Source organism: Tinamus guttatus, unplaced genomic scaffold (assembly GCF_059628265.1).
Source record: "Tinamus guttatus ecotype Peru unplaced genomic scaffold, ASM5962826v1 Tinamus_guttatus_pri_ptg000314l, whole genome shotgun sequence".
Taxonomy (NCBI): Eukaryota; Metazoa; Chordata; class Aves; order Tinamiformes; family Tinamidae; genus Tinamus; species Tinamus guttatus.
In genome coordinates, this window is record NW_028288848.1 from 8510731 (window position 1) to 8534222 (window position 23492).

The 23492-nt window shown below is 41.7% G+C and overlaps 1 protein-coding gene across 6 annotated transcripts in view; it reads right to left on the reverse strand.

Moving 5' to 3' along the window:
- Positions 1 to 11130: 11130 nt before the first annotated feature.
- CPEB3 (cytoplasmic polyadenylation element binding protein 3) overlaps positions 11131 to 23492 on the reverse strand; it is a 77638-nt gene continuing 65276 nt past the window's right edge. For all 6 annotated transcript variants that reach the window (XM_088528767.1, XM_088528765.1, XM_088528764.1 and 3 more), the window contains 4 exons: positions 18192 to 18310; positions 16494 to 16608; positions 14363 to 14544; positions 11131 to 12581 (listed from right to left, as the gene is read on the reverse strand). In XM_088528767.1, the coding sequence (XP_088384893.1) occupies positions 12354 to 12581; positions 14363 to 14544; positions 16494 to 16608; positions 18192 to 18310 (644 nt within the window). In that variant the 3' untranslated portion in view covers positions 11131 to 12353. The remainder of the gene's footprint in view (positions 12582 to 14362; positions 14545 to 16493; positions 16609 to 18191; positions 18311 to 23492) is intronic.

Sequence of the window (23492 nt, forward strand, 5' to 3'; positions counted from 1 at the left end):
GTTAATAATGAAATTGCTTTTGCATATGGATTAGGAAAAAGATGTGTAAGCTCCTATAAATGAGTAAAATACCTGACGCTACATCAGCACAATATGCATGAGATAAACAGAGCTGGGGCCTGTAATTGAAAAGGTGCAGCAGCTCAACGGCTCAGGGAGAGGAGTGACTGTTTGGGACATTTGTATATCTCAATCTAACCAGTAGCCTGTCCTGATTTTTCTAAAAAGGGGTCTTCTATTTTTCTACACACTAACTTAGAAGAACAGGGATGCATCAAATCACCTCCTGTACTCACCTGCACAGGGAAATGTCTCTGTGCCATCTGCCACCTCTTCCCTGGCTGTAGGAAAGTCAAGCCATAGAGCAGTGCATGGCAGTGCAGGCCTTTCCCTTCCATCTTAACCTCATCCTTGCTTTGATGAACAAACTGTCCAGGCTGGCTCAGACAAAAGTGGAAGAATGGCAAAGGCAACAGAGCACGCTATTTTTCTGGCAGGCTCTGTTTCTACTGTTTAACAGCCAAATGCTCTCTCCTATTTTTCGAAACTGGCTTTGATGCTACAACTGAAGTTTGGGGACACAGGCCTGCTCTTCACAAGCATCTTGTCCAGTGCTAGGTTTTCCAAAACATGGACCTTGTATGCCGCTGCCATACGTATATCTGGCAAGAAATGTTATATCAAGGCCTTGTATCTCCTCCCCCACAAGCTCTCTGGGCACCCTGCACCAGTGCTCAATCATCTTCACAGTAAAGAAATGTTCTCCTGTGTTCAAATGGAATTTCCTTGGTTTTAGTATGTGCCCATTGCCAAATGGGTCATTTAAAGAGAGAAGTGTGTAAGGCTATAGAGCATGGCCAGAGAGAGGGGAAACTTGTAGGAGGCATCAGTCACCTCCTGATGCCACAGAAGATACATAAAGCTCCTCACAGGCAGGGAGAAGCAGCATCTTCTGTGCTGTGTCTGCACTGGGGACAGCCAGGGAGCCCTCGTTTCGGTAAGAGCTGGGCACAGTCACAGTCACGAGTGCCCTGGCTCAGCCACTGCCTGGGCCCGGCCTCCCCAGACCCGCAGCTGCCTCCACACACGCTGCTTTCCTGGGACCAGAGAGGCTCACACAACTATGGCGTTTCTTTTTGTCCTCTGGTCTGCTGTTACTTGTAGAAACAAAACCATTTCTAACGTGACAGTGCATTTGGGATTGGCTCAGGAATTGGGCAGAGGTTCAGCTGGAGCGTTTGATACAAAGTGCTCATTTCTAGTTAACACTATTTATGTCGCATCCCTGCCTCTGAGCAGGATTTAAGAGGACTCAATGCTAGAAAGGCCCTGCCAGTTGCTGACTCTGCTGTGTTATGAGTGCAGCTTAATTCTCCTGTGAAAAGAACTGACACAACCAATCCCTGTGAACTCTTCACACTCGACAGGCAAACAAGTGGAGAGCTTGACCCATTGTAATTAGGAAACTGGAATCGAAAGCAGACAGGCTTAGCCTAAACTGAGAGACAGTAACCGCAATGTATAATATACAGTTTAATCACTGGAGAACATAATTTCAGCAAGTGAGGCAGTTTCCAAGATGGAAAGACTTACATAAATATACTTCTAAATTCTACTTCAATCAGGTTAGGAGAGCATGTGTTTGAATAGCATCTAAAAGAACAAAAAGAGACTATTGTGTAGCATTATTTCTATTTCTGGCGTCACTGTTGTTCTCAGTGGAAAGGCCATTGTCACCCATCTGGCCTCATGTGTCATTCAGAAACAAGAAATCAAGAACAAGACTTAATGGTCTTCCTTAAAATTCCCTTCCTGATGGGTATTATGGTCCTTTGCAGCAGGCACCTTCAGTTCAGGGCTGTAGATACTCTGTCAAAAGCTCACTGTTAAATTACGTTTTCTATAAACTTCTCAATGACTCAGGTGGTTCATGTCAACACGAGGCTTAACAGCAGCAGAAATTCAGCCTCATCCTCACCCCAACTTTGCTCCTTTCCCTCTTTTGCTGCTCGCTGTGGTGGAGGCCTCACTCATGGCGTGGATGTGAATTTCATCCTTCTTGATGCTTTTCCCTTTTTTTTTTCCATGTCCTATCTGAATACTCTGATAAGTGAAGGGGACTGTATTTGTTTTTCCTTTTTCTTTCTTGCCTTATGTGACATTTAGCATCACCAAGGACCAGCTATCAGCAGCCATTAGCACAGCAGTAGGTTAGACACAGTGATTGAGTTATATAATGGTGCGAAAATGTGCAGATTCGACAAGTCATCTCACAGCTCTTTTTGGCCTGCTGGTTGTATAGTGTATCTTAAACCTTTTCAAGGTAGCAAGTGAAGTAGCATCGTTGAAGATTTTTCTTTTTTTAAACACTGAATTTTCCTGGTGCCTTATGGATTTTCCAGAACAAAATGTTTTCTTCTTGTTGGCTGATCATTGTGAAATTGAATCACAGCTGCAGACTTTGACTTTGTTTTAATTAAAAAGAATCTCTTAAAGTTTTGTCATCTTTATATCCCATATATATTTTTTTTTATTTTTTTATCCCATTTATATATTTTTTATATCCCATGTGTTGTGGAATGCTGCTGTCACTACATAGTCATGAAGGAGTGGAAATTTCCTGCCTTCAAACTCTCTCAAATGAAAAGTGTTAGAATGCTCTAGCTCTGGATTTGCTTTTTTTGGTCTTCACAGGGCTGTGTGTGTGGTTTACAATCTCTTGTTTAATATTTTACCTCACAGTGTGCAGCTTATTCAGCACTTTGTGGCCTCAGTGTCATTTTCCCCTGTTACTCTGAAGTAGTTCTAGAGAGGGTCCAACGTAGAGCAACAAAGATGATTAAGGGGCTGGAGCATCTAATGTATGAGGAAAGACTAAGTGAGCTGGGCCTGTTTAGCCTGCAGAAGAGAAGACTGAGAGGAGATCTATCAATATGTATAAGCACCTGAGGGGAGAATGTAGGGAGGATGGGGCCAAACTCTTCTCGGTGGTGGCCAGTGATAGAACAAGGGGTAAGAGGTGCAAGCTGAAACACAGGGAAGTTCCACCTCCATGTGAGGAAGAACTTCTTTACTGTGAGGGTGACAGAGCCCTGGAACAGGCTGCCCAGAGAGATTGTGGAGTCTCTTTCTCTGGAGATCTTCCAAACCCGCCTGGATGCCACCCAGGGCCACATGCTCTGGGTGTCCCTGCTGGAGCAGGGGGATTGGACTAGATGATTTGTAGGGGTCCCTTACAACCTCAACCATTCTGTGATTTACTAAGTGCTATTTGGAGTGCATTATTTCTGCTCAGATATCAGTAATTAGTCTTTGAATGAAGCAACATGAGGGCCTGAATATAGAGGTTATACTAGATAATAGGTAAATCCACTCAACTGAGAAGAGGGAAAAAAAAAAAGGGTCACGGTCACAAAGCTTAACCCTTCAGTGCATAGTCCGTATCCCTGAGTCCTGACTCCTCACACCCGCACAGTGAATGTGGTGCAGACACCCCCAAGGTAGCTCAAGGAAAATGAACTTCATGCTTTAGCTGCCTCTTGTGGTGAATTCTCACACACACAGTGGCATGATCTTGACTGTGGCATTAGCTTGTCTGATGTGGCATGATGCAGGGAGTGTCTCACTGCTTCCTGCTGGAGCTGTTCCGTGTGACATAAATCAATTTGAGACACACTAGTGTGAGAGCAAGAAATGAGGGCAAAGATTTGGTTTCCTAATTGGAAGGTTTGGACACTCACTAGGTCTGGAGGGATTCTTGCTTCTGGTTTCTGCCCTCACACTGTTCCTGAGCTGTTCCCTGGCTGTTTGTGTTATAATGTTTATCAGATACCCCTACTTACTCTCCCAGAGTGACTGAGATTGTTCTAGGTAAAATGTTAATTAAAATGGAGGCCAAATGGACTGCTCAGCCTCTCCCCTCACCTTTGCTAGTGCTTGCTCGCCAGTCTTCGGATGCAAAGGGACACGTTCATGTGACTAGAAAGTAGTGGCTTAGGCGGTTCCTAACCTGGAGCATGTTTAGCTAGACTGTATCATAAGCAGGTAACCAAAGTAAGACTAATGTTTGAATAAAGCTAGAGTAGATGGGAGGTGGTGAAAGTTCAGAGGTTCAAGGAGCGTGTAGATGAGGCACTTCTTAGGTACACGGTTTAGCAGCCGTGGTAGCAATGGGTTTATAGTTGGACGTGATGGTCTTTTCCAAACATAGTGATTCTATGATCCTATCATTTCTCACGTGAAATGGTGCCCAGCTGAAGTCTGAGGCATCCATCCTTTGAGTTACTGGGCACAATATTCTATCCTTTAATCTTTTAAGCCCTCTTTTGGCCTTTACTATCACTGTTTTGATTAGTGAATGATTTCCTATCCCTGTGTTCAGTGAATAAGGAGGTGGTTATTGATCATTGACTTGTTCGTTGGTTACCGTCTGAAGGAATTTGCAGAGCAAGTTCTTCAGGGCTAAGGTGCTTCTGCTTATGTCCATTCACATTTGGTATTTCCTTTCTGTCATTGTAAAAAAAAGGTGGAGGGGAAGCGGTTTATAGGCTCTTACCATATCTCCTTCTCAGGTTGCTAAGTGTACTGTTTGTCATGCCAAATACATTAAATTTCATTAACCTGAAAATACTATGGAAATAGCAGTTCCTTTAATGTGACTGCCATGAAGATATTCAGCTCATATTCCCATGAGCACCTTTCCTTGCCTTAGATTTTATGTTTATTTCTTTGATTTACGTCTTGGAAAGATAGGGCTTCACTAGCCCTGGTAAAAAGTAACTACCAATTCATTCATGGCTATTGAGAGCACTGGAAAAAAAAGGTAGCTAGACAAAATGGTCCTGTTTTTGCTTGTCTTTTTTTTTTTTTAACAGCTTGTCCAGTCCTCATGTTGGGACTTTACAAAACCCTGCTGAGCTTTGGGGAGATAAAGATGTTCCTACAAGCTGAGAGAATTCATTTGAACAGCCCTCTGGTACATGCTACGGTGTTTTGAATGCGTTATAGACTTGAACAGTGTAAGGGTTTTACAGTAGTAATATTTGCATTAAAAAGTTACAGCTATTTACTCAAAACCACATTCTCCGGTGATCTCCAGGAGGGAACACTCAGTTCTTCCCAGGTAGTAATGGTTCGCTTTCGTATTTAAATCACGAGGAAAGCAAACTAGGGAATGCACGGTGTAAGCTCCGGCCTTTCCGCAGGTCAGTGCAAGTGTGATGTGTTGCTCGGGCTCGGCCACAAACCGGGTGCTGGTTTAGCCTCAACAACGTTTATTGCCCAAGCTGCAGAGGTTACAGGGAGGGGTTTAGTCCGGGTTAAAGAGCAGCCTGGGCTAAACCCACCTTGTGTCTGTGTGGCTCAGAGCGCACAGCTGATACAGGACTGTTGCAGTGAAGACTGCAGTGATCCTGCCCCTCTACTCAGCCCTGGTGAGGCCACATCTGGAGTATTGTGTCCAGTTCTGGGCTCCACAGTACAAGAGGGATGTGGAGCTGCTGGAGAGAGTCCAGCGCAGGGTCACAAGGATGATCAGGGGCCTGGAACATCTGCCCTGTGAGGAGAGGCTGAGGGAGCTGGGCCTGTTCAGCGTGGAGAAGAGAAGGCTGAGAGGGGATCTGAGCAGTGTCTATAAGTACCTCAAGGGAGGCAGTGAGGAGGATCGTGCTGGCCTCTTTTCACTGGTGGCCACCGACAGAACTAGAGGTAATGGCCACAAACTGAAACACCAAAAGTTCCACAGGAACTTAAGGAAAAATTTCTTACCAGTGAGGGTGACAGAGCACTGGAACAGGCTGCCCAGAGAGGTTGTGGAGTCTCCTTCTCTGGAGATCTTCAAAATGCGCTTGGACGCAGTCCTGCGCCACGTGCTCTAGGTGACCCTGCGTGTGCAGGGGGCTTGGACTAGATGACCTCTAGAGGTCCCTTCCAACCTTAACCATTCTAAGACCATTTTTCCGGAGAGCCATGGTTATTTGCTGCCTGTTTCAGACAGGCTCATGGCTGAGCGCTGCATGCGTTTGCTGGCATCCCGGGAAAGGCCCTGGCCCTCCTGGCAGAGAAGCCCTGGCCCAGGGCCACGTTGTGGAACGGGGCGGCAGGCACCAGGCTCCGCACGAGGCTGGACACCCCCGGCTCTGCTTCGCCCTTTCCCTCTCCAAAGGGCACTTAATCCCTGCTGCCATGCCAGGCAGCTCCCATGTAAGTAAACTCACACGGAGAGCTCAGGCTGGGATTTTTCCTGCTGGCAGCACCAGCAGGGCTGGGGAGCTGTTTTTAGGGAGCGGCGGGAAGCGAGCGGGACCAGCGCACGCCATTCCCGAGCTCTTCCCTTGCCTCTGCCGGGGAGCTCGGCTTTCCAGGGAAGTGTTCTGCAGTGTTGCAAACAGCTATTTCCCTGCGCTTTAGCCATCTCCTCGTCTCAAAATAGAAGCCATTAGAGGCGGGTGGTGGGGCTTTTTACTGCTAGGCCAGTCTGCAGCCTGCAGTCATTGTAAAATTGCCAGCACAAAAAGTGCGGTATAAATTAGCCAGCAACTGTTGTTGAATTTAAAATAAATCAAGGTCCCTTTTTTTTTCCAAAGCACTTGTTCTGGTCTCCAGTGGCAAAGCTCCGAAATACTTTTATAGTAGCTTGTATGTAGGAAGCAAACTGAGGGTGACCTTTCCTCTTAAAACGCAGCATGAGGGGACTGTACATTTACATTGTAAGATAACTGGAAAAGATGGTTTGTGTGCGTGTGAGTAGGTGTATGTTTGCTTAGCCTCAGCCAGTGCAAACAGCTTTCCTGGACAGGAGATTTTTTTTTTGTGGCTAGTTTACACTCCCATAATGCATGTCCCAAGATTTCCTTAGCATGTGCAAAGGATGACAAATATCAGTACTTCATACAACTATATTTAATAAGTTATTACAGAAAAAAATAAAGTCCAAACTACAAAGTTTAAGCAGTTGTAAGCAATAGCAGCATTGAGCTCCATGTTTAGTCACAGTACTGCAGTTCCATACAAGCATTAGTCCAAGCCAAAAAGGAAGAAGCTTTGTTAGAATTACTAGCAAAAACAATCTAAGAGAACATGTAATAAAAGATACAGTACATTTAAAATTAGTTGAAAAACAAGTACAGAGATCTTAGCTGTGAATGCTCTAAAAGTTATGTCCATTATTTTGACAGTAAAATTACAAATATCTAGTACTTTATACCCCAACAGAACTTCATCCAAAAAAAAAAAAATTAGCCGAAATTACTTCTTATTAGCACCCTGGTTTTCTACATACTGCTGAACCTTTTCTCATGTAAATTTGAGTGTGCCAGAATTATGCGACCAATGTAATTTTCTGACCAGCTACCCATTTGGGGTATAGAGTAGTCACTAACATGAATATAAAATACTCTGTGGTATGATAGAACACTATAGCAGCAGAGAGTAAGAGAGCTTGTTTTAGAGAAAAAAAAAAAAAAAAAGGAAAGGAAAGGAAAAGAAGAGGGGGTTAGCTGACATCATACAAACCAGCATAAAAAGCAACTACATACAAGCCAGATTAAACAAAAGAGACATTTCTACAAATCTGTGACTAATCTTTCACTCATACCTTGCAAGTAGAGATGTCACAATACTGAAATATTAACATGGGAGCTTTTCCCAGTTAGGCGCCATTTTCTTTTCTTTTTTTTTTTCTTTTTTTTTCCTTTTTTTTTGTAACTACTCTAACAGATAGTGAAATCAGCAAAGTTATTTGCTAACTGCATATTTGCAATACAATTTGTTTTAGCCCATGCCTTGCTAGCAGGCTATAAAATACAAGCATGTAGGCAGAAATATAAGCATAAACTTTGTACCACTTAGCAGGAATTTTGTATTCCCTCTTCATTCCTTAATCTCCTTTGTTTGCAATTTGTGTACATTCCAACCAGTAGTACCTAATTTGAGTCTAAATTTTACTTCACTATTTGATCTAGTCTATACATTACTTACAGAACTGAACACACAGAGGATACACAATAGGCCAACTCTGGACACATTTCTTTCTACAAGTTATAGACGAGCCACCCTACCGCTCTAGCGTACGTTAGTCTAAAAGGTCATCCATAACTTGCTGAAATACCTTTTATCTAGAGAAAGTCATTGTATGCCCTGCTTACGCAACACCAGTTTTAGTGTGGGTGGGTTTCGGGGCCAGAGCAGGGCCCTGGCGGCAGGAAGAGGGGAACAGCGTCCGTGGAGGTGGAGATGTGAGCATGGCCGATACCGGCCACGACGGTGCCGGCAGAAAGGGAAAAAATAAAAATGAAAAAAGTACAAAGACGCAAGAGAGGCAGAGAGGAACGGAGAAAGACCAAGAAGCTGAAGGCATGGCCAGGCGGCGGCGGCGGTCACCGCGCGGCCGTCACGGCGCGGGCGGGCGCCGCTGCTGCCACGAGCGGGCGGCGCGCAGGACCTGCGGCTGCGCCGGGCGCCCCGGGGCCGCCTGCGGGAAGGGGTCGGCTCAGTCGCAGAAACAACGCGGTGGCAAAACACAAAGAGACTCTGGGTTTTAGGAGGTTCGACCTAAGACTACTGAAAAGAGAGTTTATATAAGTTCATGACAAGAAAAAGCAATGGAGCATCATGCTGAATGGGCAGGGTCGCAAACCCCTTGTTTCAATAGATTTAGTTCATTATAAAGGCAATAGTCGTTAATCAACACTGGTGGTGCATAAATCTAGACAGCGAACTGGTACTGTGACATCCCTATTATCTCCTTAAATCATTTTGATAAAGGAAAAGGCTTTTCAAAATATCACATTTTTTCTGCTTCATTCTGTCATTTTATTGCCCAATTCTTTGTTACAATTTTCCAATCACTTTACATAACCAACCATTTTTATCATTGCCACACTATTGTAAACCACATCAGCAAGTTAATACATAAAGCTTTGCATTTCAAAAAACTAGACACTTTAGTAACAATATTACAAAGATTTTAGCTTCAAAAATAACTGAAAATGAAAAAAATAAACTTTTAAAGAATTAGCATCATAAAATTAATTTATTCCAAGTAAAAATACAAAATAATATTAATGACATTGACCAGATATGAAAGTCTCTCCCAGAAACAACTATATTAATGGTTGAGAAAGCACTCCTTAAAGAAAATACGAAATAAAAATGAAAAATATGTAAATATGTTTAATTTTTTTCTTAGCAAAAAATCTTTCTAAAAATAACAATGAAAATTTGTCTCAGTACAAAGGCTACATTACTATTGAAAAAATACCAGCATGAAGAAAAGGTACATATTTGACAGTAGAAAAATGATTTTAGTGAATCACAATGTCTAAAGTCTGCAATGAAAATAAATCTGCAATAAAGATTTATGCCTTTTTTCTTTTCATTTTTCTTTTTTTTTATACAAACAGTACAAACAGTATTGCACATAACAACAAATAGTCGAGGTTAGGTTAGCCTTCAAAAAAATCGACTAGTTCAAGTCTCACATCAGAAAAGGCCACAATAGGACCTGTTGTACCCAGGGGCTTCTTAAGTCAAGTTGCAGTTCAGAACTCCATATTTTAAAAAATAACTTTTTTTTTTTTTTTGAAGGACCCTCTTTTAATATAACATATCAACAACTCGGGGCACATTCATTTACAAAACAAAAGGGAGCATGTTATAATTTAATAAACTAAAAAAAGTTCTCTTTAAAAAAATACAAACAGAAGAACTCTCACAATTCTGGTCAGTCGTGCAGAATCACACTGATTATAAATATACAAATTAAGGGAAAAGATTTTTTTCACCTTCTATTCACAACTTTCAGCACCAAATGGAGTTTGTGTTTACAAGTGTTCTTTATGATAACTGTTTTAGTTTTAATCCAACATTACGCTGTATTGTTCGTTTTCCAGCTTCTCTCTCTCTCGCTCTCTTATTTCGCTCGCTCTCGCTCGCTCTCGCTCTCTCTGGGGGTGTTTCTACATGAAAGAGGGGGTTTTCTTCAAAAACTTCTTTCACATAATTAGGTAGATTTCTGTAGGTTAGCTATGATCTTTAATATTACAGTTATAAAGCTCTAACTTCTTCATTTTTCAAAAAAACTCAAATAAGCATGAAAAAAATAAAGTTACCCATCTGTTAAATCATTTTTCTTGCAGAATTAAATTAATATATATTTTTCTGAATAAACTTACTTAGAAAATATCATTTTCTTTCCTATATTTCAAAATTGAGGTATTGCAAAAGATCATGTCAGTCAGAAAGCATGCCTTTTTCTTTAAAAAAAATCATCAGCCGACTGTTGAAAACTGTCTAGATACAAAAAGTAGTGCATAACAAAATGTCTTGTACAGATGAAAAAACAGAAAAGACACCTGGGCTGGGAAAAGCAATATCACAAAAATGCCCAGAAATAACCTTGAAAGGGATCATTATAATAAGCATTTTAAACCAGTAAAAAACTATTTTTTCTTTTTTTTTTTTCCAAAAACAGAAAAGTTCCTTTCAAAGCCAATACGCGCAACAAAACACTGGGAGAAAAAAAACCACAAACAAACGAACAAAAAAAAAAACAAAAGAAGAGCTTGCTAAATTAGACACAAACGAGGACATCACAACAAATAAAACCGACATTTAAATCTACTATGCGGTGTCATATCCAGTCAGATTGTCCCCAGAACTGCAAAACCCAAAGGAGGCAAAAGGAAAGGACATAGTGTACACATTCTCACAATCGTTAGGATACCAGGTGTGTGTGTGTCATTGTTAGCTATCCGCAGCCCCACAGTTCATGCTAAAAAAATGTCCACTGTGTTAGCGGCTCTTGCTTGTGTTCAAGCTTCACAGGATGCAGGGGCTGGGCGAGATAACCGCGTGCACAGAGCGGAGCTCTCGTGGTAACGGGTTTGTGCAGACATTTCTTTAGCACCCCTTTTTTCCCAACTTCCTTAATTTGTGCCTAGTCTGTGAGTCTGCCGGGCGCCTGGGCGGCAGCGCGGGGCGGCCAGGCTGAGCTCTTTGGTGTCCGGGCCAGGGTCTGCGGCTACGGGAGGGCTGCAAGCGTTAGGAGAGAGGTGGTGCCTAAGAGCTCATTCCTGTTTATGTACCGGTTATGAACTGTGTTAATGTTGGATACAGAGGCTTTAACAGTTAAGTTTGATCACAGTACTAGACATAATCACTTTACTATATAAAATAAATTGCACGATATATAACAGAGCACCGCAAAGTACTTCATCTACCATCCACAAATTTGTTTTAAGAATATCCTACAGCTAGTTTTTAATATTTGTTGTAATATAGGTCATTCTGTAATGGGCTGATCCTAATTTCAGAAGCATTACATTTACTGAGGCATGCCTTCCTCCAGTCAGTAATCGATTTTTTTTCTTTTGTTACTGAGTATTTTTTAGCCTACATAGATTCATAATTTGTGCATTGTGGGCAGGTTTTACATTAGACATATATAAAATTTATTGCATGCAGCAACCTGATTAAGTAAACATGCAGTCAAAATATTGACCTTCCTTGGAAGCTTTTCTGTATGCTATACTGATCTCCTTTCAGCAGCCATCACTATTTTAATCACATATTCATTTTTTAATTGATACCCTAGCCTGAATAGAGTATTATGGTATTAGTAATACCATTTTAATAGCAGCAAAAGCTATTGCAGCATACATTTACATAACACTAAAAGACCTAACCAAAAAAAACAAAACAAAACAAAAAAAACAAAAACAAAAACAAAAAAAACCCTCAGCAAAACAAAAGAAAAAAGTCTGATCCAGCTTATGAGGTATCATCCTTACAAGTCAAAATGGAGAGCAACTAAAGGCTTATTTTCTTTAAGGGTTATTACTACTCTAAATGACCCAAACTAATGATTGCTGAATATCCTTTTAAGTAAGTTTTTGCTACATCTGCCACCTACTTGTGAATATTACCTTTGGTAAGTCATCTGCTAGGGGCAAGTCTAAATTTCTGAAAATAAGTGCATGCTCCAGTTTCAAAATAAAAATAATTATAATAAAAAATCTTCATCACATACACATCAACCCAGTGAAGGCTGATGAGAATGGCAGTCTACATAATGTCACTAGTGACAAGTCTTGTGTAGGAAATTAAGGTACCAAGCAGATGTTTGTGTGAATCAAAGTGCAAAATCAGTACAGTTACACTCTGCCGGTTTGTATTATACTGGACACTGAGTTCAGTAATGTGACTGTAAATAATAATAATAGTAAGAAAAAGACCCATCTCTTCATTAAAGTCGAGGACGAATGCACAGATTTCCAGAACACTAAGCCCTGAGGCAGCGCTCGCTTTTCCCTCGATTTTATCTACTCCGGGCCGCGGTGCCGCCGGGCCGGGGCTCAGCTCCAGCGGAAGGGCACATGCCGGGGCCGGTCACCTCCCTCCTTCACCAGGGGCTTGTGGAACTCGCGGCCGGCGCGCGAGTGGATGCTCGCCCAGCAGTATTCGCAGTAATACTGCAAGCAGGTGACGTTGGCACAGAAGAACGGAGCAAACTTCCCGCCGCAGCGCGTGCCCTGGCATTCGTCACACATCTGATCATCCAGCACGTATGGCTTCACTTCCACCTGCAGCGGGAAGAGAGGGAGAGCCGTGAGGCGGCGGGATGGGACGGGAGAGCCTGGAGCTCCCTGGGGCACCACCCTGGGGCTGCAGGAGCCCCAGGGCTCATTTAATCGTGTTTAACTGGAGTCCCCCGTGCAGCCACTATGGAACTGCTATGGAACTGCTGGAATTGCTAAAATGAAAAAAAAAAAAAAAAGACATATTTTAAGTTACACTGTACTATTAGTATTCTGGAAAACGGTCTAAATATCTGCCATGCTGCGTATCAGGTACTTAGTAGGTTTAGAAGCATCATGTAAAATAAAACAGTCCTGTCTCAACTGAACTTGGAAGCAAGCAGATCCAGAGACCAGCATATGTCCAAATCCCTGCCTACTCACAATTCCAAAGGCTTGGAATAGATTCTCCCTCTCTCCTTTGCTTGTTGGGATTACTAGTGAAAGTCATTTTAAGGATGTGTGCTGCACAATTGAGGAATTTTAATCACCACCTGTCCTGATGAAGGACAGAAATAGGAGAGTTTGCACTTCAAATTCAAGGTGCTTTAAGTAGTTTTATCTGTGAAAACAGTGAAAAGATGATTAAGTAAGCTTATATCCTCAATCAGCCATCTGGGAAAAGTACTGGCTGCAAGGAAACAGCTAACAGCTAGCATAATTTAGTGGTATATTTTAACACTTATGAGAAAACAAGATTTTAATCATGGATGATATTATATAAATCTCAGAGGGTTCAACAGTCTGATTAAGAATCCAAAATTAGTCTTGCTATTCTTACCAGAACAGTCTCTCAGTGAGAATGTTCAGAATTCCTTGGACAAGCAGTGCTGAAGAACAGTCTCGTCTTAGTTAAATCATAAGTAGTGGAACCACAGAAAAATAATTGGAGAGATAACTGCAATAACTCACCAAATTTCAGGAAAGAAGGTCAGACTTTTAACAAGAAAATGTAAGAGCTGAGATTCTACGGGTCTGTTTTTAAATACACACTGCACACACAGGCTTTCCCAATAGCTGTCCAGCTGCCTCCTCAATAAATAATCTATAGCAGATTAAACAGGAAAGCAGCCCTCCTTATTTTAGCAATAGGGAAGGGCAGTGCACATGCTGTGCTCTTTGGAGTAATTTCAAACACTGAGTTCTCAAAACCAAAGGTGGTGTTTGCACACGCAGTTAGAGGCAAAGTCAGATGGTCCAGAGAAAAAAAAAGTTTTGTGGAAAAAAATAATAGTTTCTTCTAATTCTTCAATTCGGATCTCATGAAATATATTAACTTCACCCCGTGCTTGGGAAAGCTGCTTAGAACCCAGGAACTTGTAAGCTCTGAAAAATGGTTTTTCCCTCTTTTGCCTGTGAAGCATCTCCCTGGATCTGTTCGTAGTGAAACGATCCTGGAGACTGCCGAGGTCGGCACTGATGTTATCACCCTGAGCCCCGTGATTTGGAAACCTCAGCCTCGACCCGTGGTGGAGAGGGAGAGCATTGCCTAAGAACAGCATAAATGCCACCAACTCCAGGCTGTTGACACGCAGTGACCAAACATCCAGAGGAGGAGAAGGAATGGTGCACGTCACCGGGAGCATTGCCGAGGCTCACGGCCAGCCTTCCCGGGTGCTGCACAATCAGTCAAGATCTTTAAGGTCCATCGGCTTCACTCTGCTCTGGCCACTTAAATAAGCTTTTACGTAGTTAGCAAACATCATCTGAAGAACAGAGGTTACAGTGCCCTCTTCCATTATATTCTTGCAGGGGTTTCTCCTCCTTTCCACCCTCGGTTTACTCACCCGTTTGTCAATGTCGTTGTGCTGGAGCTGCACAAAGCGAGCGCTGATGGCAGCGATGTAGCTCTGCTGGTTGGAGAAGGCCACGCGGCCAGCGCCTTTCGGGTACTTCAGCTCCGGGTCTGTGTCGATGCCCGCGTAGCAGACACCTCCGTATAAACGGTCCATAATCATTGCCAATTCAACTGCAAGGATGCAATCGTTACATATTACGTATTCAACAGAAATGATACTTTTCTGTTTGCGTAAGAGAAAAGCTCTGTTTGTTGTATTGTGCTTATCTTTAAAAGTGCAAAATAGCAAACATAAACGTTGGTTTGAAGGTGAAGACAAAAAAACAGAATCTGTCACAAGAAACTCAGTGTGATGGTGTGAAAATATTAGATTTTTAATGTATTTATGAGGCCAATATCACTCAAAGAATTTATCATCTTGGTGACCTGGTCATTTGATAGTCAGGATCTCCCCAGACCCAAACAGGCTTGGTAATGCCAGCTAACGTGTAGGCCCCGTACAGATACACAACATAGTTAGGACCAGGTATTTTAGCCTACAGACTAGGAGACTGAAAACACAGTAGCAAAGTATTCTGTATTTAAAACAAAAGCTGGTGAAACTTTAAAAGTTATGCTTCAGGAAGCCTAAATTTGGAGCCCAGTTTAACATGTTTCAAACTTAATTCACTATCTTTTAAAAGTGCTCTTTCTCTAACTAACAGCTTTTAAAGCATAAAATCTGTTTCCATATTTATGACGTGTTTCTATCATAACATAGAACAGGTTGATTGAGCAGCTGAGGAACCATACAGAGAGATTAAGAGAAAGCCCTGAAGGAAATGGAACAGTTTACACAAGCACACCCTTTACATAATGATAACCGTTGTCAAGTTCTCTGTAGAAAGGGATAGACACGTTTGTTAGATGGAGGACAAACCCTCACAAATCAAGTTACTGGGACCACTACAGGCTCCTGCCAAATCAAGCATTTTTGTTCTGTGAATGCATCAAAAGACTTTCAACAGAGCAAGTTTAAACCTAGCTATGCAAGACGAAGTGAAAAGTATACTACATTTTAAAATCCCTGTAATTATTGCCAAATTAGTTCATTATTCATAAAACAGACACAATTATTAAAATAAATACGCATGTGCGTATAAATAAAGCGTCTGTGCCACATTAGGGAACACCACATGCCAATTTGTCCATTTGCAGCGAGCAAACAGAGGTCTGACTCATTCTGCCGAGCTAGGCGCAACAGATCACGAGGGATAACGGTCACACAGAGTGTAGGGACTTGGGGATCCTCTTACTTCCTAATGATTTATAATCATCACTTAGGTAGTGATCCCAGAAAACAGCAGAATGGACTGAACATCAAGAACAGTTAAAACAGCAGTTTCAATAAGATCCTCCTACCACTGGGCAAAGGTAGTTTGCACGGTCAAAACCGCAGAGCTCAAACTCTTGGACCGAACTCCTGTCTCAGATTTGGAAAGGTGCACACAAGAAAAACTGGAAACTCTGTCTGCCTTGAAAAAAAACACTAATTCAAGGCATTGGCTTCCAGGTATAAGGTATAAACAAGCTAAGAGAGGCCGAATGACACTTCTTTTAAAAAATGCTGCAATTAGAAATGAGTTAATGTTTAACTATTATTATTTACTTAATTGCTCTTTCTTACAGTTTTGCTTTATTTTAAATGGGAAAGAATTAGGGGCCACCGAGAAACCTGGTCTTCCCTACAGCTCTCTGAGAGCAGCAGGGCTAGGATCAGGGTGGGGAGACGGAGAAAGTGAGAAGCTGCAGGCGGAGGTGGCTGCAAAGGGGCTCGGAGAGCTCCGAACAAAGTGTGGCGGGACTCACCGCCGGTGCAGCCAGAGAATCAGCATTGGGGCTAAAATAGTATTTATTAAGGAAAAAAAAAGACAGTTGTAGGATATTATTCAAGCTTGAGTCTTTACGAAGACTGTTTTTAGTGAATATACTAATCAGTAACCCATTTAAAAGATCCAAAGTTTAGTACAGATTTTTCATTTTGCTGCGTTTCTTCTACATGTATTTTATATAACCTTTCTCATCATTTTTGCTCAATCTCAAGGTCTGTGCTACCGGCCCTGCATTTATCTTGCACTCACCAGCTCGGAGGGGCCGTGGAACTCCTCCAACAAAGATAGTTTTCCGTGGGTCCAGAGGCTGAGACCCATCCATCACAAAGTCACTGTCACTTAGGTTCCATGGCCGAATTTGCACCTGAAAAGAACAATAAAAATTACTCTTCGTAGGGAAACTTGACAATTCAATAAGCAGCAATAGAACAACTGCCTGATCTTTCTAAAATTGAAATTATATTAAAAGCAAAAGCAGCAAATTGGTGGTATAGCCAACAAAACAATTCAAGGACACAGCTTGTCTAAGGGTTTAAATGAAGGTGGACAATTCACTTATTACCTCTAGAGGCCAGGCTTGAGTTAAATTTCTTCAAGGCAAACTCTCCTACCTTACTAATTCCCTGCCTCCAACTGCCATTGTAATAAGAAATCTGTTAAAGGACTTGCAGAACATTTGGCCAGCTCTGTGCTACTACAGGTGCAGTTTCCTGTAATCACATACAGCAAGTCACTGATTTTAAAGCACTGATACAAATAGGGAGAAGAGAGAAAATTAGTTCTTGTGTTCTTAAACAGGAGTTTGTAAAAGTGTGCCTCCCTATTTCTGTTTAGCCGCAAGCAACACACTGGAAGAGGAGGCACACAGTGGAGGAGGCCGTGCTCAGGGTGCTCTGGGGAGAGGCTTTGCTTAGCCAGGCCAACTCCTGAGCGGTGCGTGTCGACAAGGCAGCACGGGATCATGCTTCTTTAGAAGACTATGTATTAAGTACGGGGTAATTATTACCATTAGATAAATGATTGAGACTTCAAGCATGCATGTGACACAAGGAAATAGATCTTACTAAGCTTAAATGTTTGTAGGACTGGGAGCAACACTTAGTTCCATTAAATGTTTAAATAGAAAATCCTGAAAAATATTTTGGATATGGTCTGAGGGAGTTGGTAAACTTATATATTTATTCCTGATATCTATTTGAGTAATATTACGTATTGTATTACAAGTTTCAACATACTGATACTACTTATTTTACTCTCTACTTGTTACACTTAGGAAGTTGCTACTCCACCAAATAGGCACTATTTTTAAAAAAATCAATAATAATCAATAATTATTATTCAATATATTTTCAGCACTTTTATCTACTTTGTACATATCCATGGTCCAAAAGGCAAATAGTAAAGAAAGATAAAAAGGTGAATATAGGAACAAGATACCATATCTTCTGTTCTGCAATAGTGTCTCCATACATGTTTTTACTCTAATTTATATAGGCTAATCTACTGAAATCAGAATTGCTCAGCTATCAAATGTGTGGGGAAGCAAGAAAGAAACCTAATGAAGCACTGGGTTATCTCTGAAGCTTGTACAATTTGCACATTTATTGCATCAGGTTTTAGGGTTTTTTTGTTTGTTTGCTTTGAACATTATAGAAGGAAGAACCTTAATTTGATTCTCTTTTACAGCTAACCCTGTAAAAGGATGCATACGCTTACGAGATTACCAGAAACACGAAATCTAAAAGGTAATTGAATGTAGCAGTTATCAAAGAAGCAAATGTTAAAGCCATGTTATGCTGATACAAAAAGCCAGTGAAACAGAAAGGACAGCAACAGCAAATGGATGAGCCAATTAGCTACAAGTAATTTTTATTTATTTATTAACTGAAAAGAGCAACAGCAACTGGGTTAGCAGCCAGCATAAGGGTCATGGCCTAAGCTACTTACTGGTTTGTCCTTAATTGTGGGACTTGACACACACAGGTAAAGTTTCCCATCTTCTTCCAGACAGGCATCTATCAGGGCTTGTACTGAGCTTTCCTCTTGGAACAGCAAGAAGGCATAACCTTGGAAAGGGCAAATGCAAAGAAAAAGATGAATTCTTAGAGCATTTTTTTCAATAAAGATAACAACTCCAAAAATTAATAAAATCTAAGAAGTTACAAATAACTGTTTGTTTTCATAAAATTAATTCACCTAGTATATCACGCCCTTACTTATTTTTATTTGATTAGTGCATACAGTATTGATTTCGTAAGGGAGAAGAGAACACCTTATGGGTGCAAATGTATTTGATTAATGATTTTATGCAGTAAGTATATAGGTTGTTAAATGAGGATTTCCTATTATCCAACAACTGCATCTGAGCTCTTTTTCTGCTGGTGTCAATGATTACCATGTCACAGTTGAGGCACTAGCATCCGGAAAAGCGGACAGGCAGACAGACGAATACATCGGTGACACAAGACAAAAATAAAAGTTAATACTAATTCTTCTTATTTAGTCACATTTAACAGGGTGTCTTACATTTTCATAGGAAGTTCTAAAATTCTGAAATCTTTTCCACATAGGAACATACCAAAATTCTGCAAATTCTCCCCCTTCTGCTGAAAGCAAAGCAATTCCAAGCAAAGGCAACCTCTTCTGATGAGAGATTAGTGATTTAGAAAGAAACCTACGGCCTTACAAGTTACAAGCATGCTATAAATAAGGCACTGCCATAATTCCGAATCAAATGGTAACTTTTGCTGAGTACACCAAGGAATAAAAGAAACTCTATACATTATAAGATAAACCTTAAAATAGCTATTACTTTAAATTTACAGCAAGGAGAGTATTTCCATATTCATCTACTTAGCACTGTTTAGAAAAACAATGCTTACCTAGAAATAATAAGCATGAGAAAAAAAGAAGCGTGTTTGTTGTATTTTGAGCCAAAGACCTGCTGTTGTTATTTACATTTAAATGCAGCAGTTCAAGAGAAAGAAAATATCCCACAAAGATTCCTCCAGGCCCCTCAGAGCTCTGAGACCCGAAGGCAGCGGGCAGGGCAGCGGGCACAGCCAGCTGTGCCAGGCTCTGCTCGCAGAAGGCCGGCTCCAGCCTTCCCCGGCGCAGCCCCGCGCCCAGCCCTGCTCCCGGCGAGGAGGACGCTCTCCGCAGCGCTCCTCACTCGCGCCGGCATCGGGCCGGGTTACCTCGCTGCCCGTGAAGCTGTTGGTTTGGATCTCTCTGTTTGCCCTGCGTGTCCGGGAGGCTGCCTCCTTCCTTCCCGAGGCGGCAGCGGGAGCGGAGCAGGGGCCCGCGCTGCCGCCCGCCCCGCGCTGCCCCACAGCAGCCCCTGCGGCGCCCGGCACCGTGTGGGGCTGGCGAACGGGGCCGAGACGGAACGAGCTCTGCAGCACCTCTTCGGTGAATGCCGTTAATGTTTGCTTTAGGTAAAGGCTACACAAGTATGGTTTATTAAAAAAAAACAGCAAGACACTGAAATTATTATTGAACTAGTTAGCTGTCACCCTATATCTCTAGTTCTTTGTGAGTCTGTGTGTTTTTAATTCCTTCAATGGAGTTTAAAACATTAAAATCTATGGGGCCATCTTTTTTTGTCCTTCCCCAGAAGCCAACAGAAATTTGCATTATCATCATTATTTACTGCCCAGAACAAGCCTAGAAAGACTGACCTCCCCAAGAAGACAAAACCGCTTCATCATCACCCCTCTCCAGCAAACAGGGATCAACCACACACCTATACTTGGAGTTAAAGACACCAGGCCCAATACGAGGTGAAATACTTCATGAGGAAAAACATTGGTTTTCTTTCTAGCAGGCATAATACTTTATAACAGTGCTCAAAAGATATATAAAAAACAAGCATTTAAAATGTAACTTTCTAAAACTAATTGCATTTAATTATTAAGAAAACAATTCACTTGCAATCATTGTCATCTCTAGCTTCACGTTATTCTCCACTCATGCACTTGTTTTACCTTCTGAATGCTGTCCCTTCTGAATATATTTGATAATAACAGCCCAAACTTTTATTATTTACATCAGTTTCTTTTGTTTAGCTGTATTCTTTCTGTCTCACGCCAAATCAAACAAGTAGACCCTAGGAAGAAACCACCGCAATGCTCCACCTCTAAAACCAACCCATATCCTTTTGTAGTTCAGGCCAATTCAAATTATATATTTTATTATAAATGGCTTACGAGACATCCCCATAGAGATGCAGTACAGATCATTAAATATTAAGAATATAAATATAGATATTAAATATTAAGAATATAAATAAGAATACATTTATGTTTAGGTATACTGTAAAATAATATTTCTTGCAATGTATTTAAGGGTTTAGGATTTATCTCCTGAACAGGCCCTAAGATTTGAATTCCAGGAAATAAAAGCTTGTCCATTTCAGATTTTTCTAATCTTAAACCATCATTATACCTGAAATCCTTTTTTGCATAAAATCCAAGTCGGGAGATGTGCTTTGAGGCTTAACTATTTAGTAAAAATCTGGACAACAGCTTGGGGTGCTGCTGCTTTCTTCTACGAGCCCGTGCCAGGGCCCTGGGTCATGGCAGAAGGCTGCAGCTGTGGCCATTTCGGGACAAGGTAAGTGGTGCCATCATCATGTTCACGAGCCAGTTAAAATTAACCAAACAAATACTTGGCAATTCTGTTTGGCTGATAGATTACAAGGGCAGCCCCGGTTAGTCAGAATTCAGTTTTCTAACCTGCAGTTGGCAGCAGCTGGGAGCATTAATAAGTTAACACGCTCCGCATTTCCCGAGGCAGAGGCCTAGGGAGTCAACGTATTTCGCATTTTTAATCCTCTACAAGATTCCTTCTGCCTCGGAAGCCTGTTCTGGTAGCGTGTTCCTCAGCCAACCTTCCTTATCTGACTGGACAGTGTGAAAGAGCTCACAGGATTCTCCATGACAGAGACCTCCACCAAGGTGAAGAGCCACCGTACGTGAAGCCGCACAAGGAAACACCCGGGCGAGGGCCGATCCTCCTGCATCCGCAGGGAAAGGCTTCCCGGCACAGCACCAACAGCCCCGCTCGTCCCGCTGCTCCGCGCTGCCCGGAGCGCCCCACCAGCATCCCGCTAGCACAAGGCCACGTTCCTGCTGCACAGAGCCCCTACAACCTGTAAAGGGCGACAGCAGCTGAAGATGAGCAGAACATTCATTCCCCCCATTCTCAAGCACAGCCCAGGTGCTCTTCATTCCTGAGTACAGGGATCATTGGTTATTTTATGAAAAGCAGCTAAGAGCTGAGCTCTTTGTATACACGCCAGTCCCACACCTTAACAGTGACATGATTTCCATGTGAAAGAGTATTTTGTCCAGGACATCTAATTTCACTTACCCTTGCTGTGAACAAGTGGCAAAGTCTGGCACAAACTCATCACTTGAAGGGCAAGACTGCTTGGAACAACCACCTGATGTTGCTACTGCCTGTAGCTGGTGTTCAAGATACCCTTTTGTCAACCTGGAAAGTCGGGGATCTCTCTGCTTCACGTACTGGCATCAAAGACCTCTCATTTCTAACGATGGGGACCCTTCTGTATTGCAGGGAGCACGTGTTGCAGTAAGACTGTACAAATTACAGAATTATAGCCAAAAAGTGCATCATGTTCTGCCCATACTTTCACCAATTTCACTCATCTACCAGAGTGAAAAGAACTTCTCTGGAACCTTTATTAGGGTACAATGTATACTGACCATTCAGCAAGGAAAAAATAAACTTTTTTAAATGGCGAGGCACGCAACTAGCTAGTAGAGTTTATCAGAGAAGACTGCTGCCTTGACCGGACCAAAATTTTTCTCAGAGTTAAAGACAGGCCACTTCCATGGCTCACCAGAAAAAAAAGCTTTTTGACTGCATTTCAGAGCATTCAAGGACAAAAGAGTTAAAAACATCCAGCTTTTTTTTTTTTTTTCTTTTTTTCCTTCCTTCCTTCACACTTGCTGACACCTTCCTTGTACAACTGAAACATGAGGCACAAAGTCTGCTGAAGTAAAATGAAATCACTGATGGTGTTTCTTAACCTCTGGGAGAAGGTAGGAAGGAAGCTTGGGGTGCTAAAATTTTTATACTCCTTTCATTTTAAGTCATTAGTTACTTAGGTTGTGTGAACGGTCTCCAGTTACTTAATGATAAAGGAATATTTCAGAAAGGCATTAACAGAAAATCTGGGCAGATCTCATGCTGGAATGAACTTTAAAATACATTTTATTCAGTCAGAAGATTTTCAAACATTTCAGTTAATTGACAATTAGTTCCATCTCTTCATCTTATCAGAAGTTTACCATTTTATGTTCAGCTTCTAGACACTAGAAGTAACTCATAAATGCTTTAAATCTTGCATTTGAGAGAGTATATAAATTGCTTTTCAAATATGTCAACCATGAGCTATGTCTTTTGATATAAAGCCAGCATTTTAGGATTCAAACGTTATATAACCCATAGTGAAAGATTAACCTATTTCTGGCTTTTAGAATCACAGTTACTTTTCAAATATAGAAAAATAAAATGTAACAAAGAACGCTATATGAGATCAAAGACTGTATTTGAATATCCATGTCAGAGGTCCCTATATCATCCCTTGATGTCCTGCATTGACCTCGGGCACACACTGTCCCAGAGCTCGGCCCACTTTGCAGAGCGAGGTGCAGAAACCCTGTGCCCAGGGGCTGGCTGACAACTGCGTTATCAGATCCGCGCCGGCGCTGCTGAGCCGCACAGCCAGGGCGCGGGAGACCGGGGCTTTCTCAGGGGTCCCTCTGCACACCCCTTGAACCATCACGGATATTCAATCTCACAGACAAAATGGAAAGATGACTAACTTGGAAATAGCTAAATTACCTTTGAAGAACGTTTTCTTTCACTCTGCCTTCTGCAAGCTGAGAGAGCATCTCCTGGGGTTTTGTGGGCCCCTGATGTAGTTCACAGATTACAATAAATCTGCCACCCAGTGAAGATATTGCATATATAACATGGCAATGTATTTCTAACTTCCATTTTTATGTAAAAAATACAGTGGGAGTTAACCTGACAAAGAAATTAATGTTCTTGCCCCACATTGGTGGTTATTTTTATACAGCTAAGATGGCTACGTCAAAAAGCAGATTTAAATGGACTTAATTTTTTTCTTGAACTATAAATAACACCTTCACTCCACTTTTTTCTGGAGTTTTAAAAATAATTTTGAATTGAATTACAGTTGCATTTACCAGAACT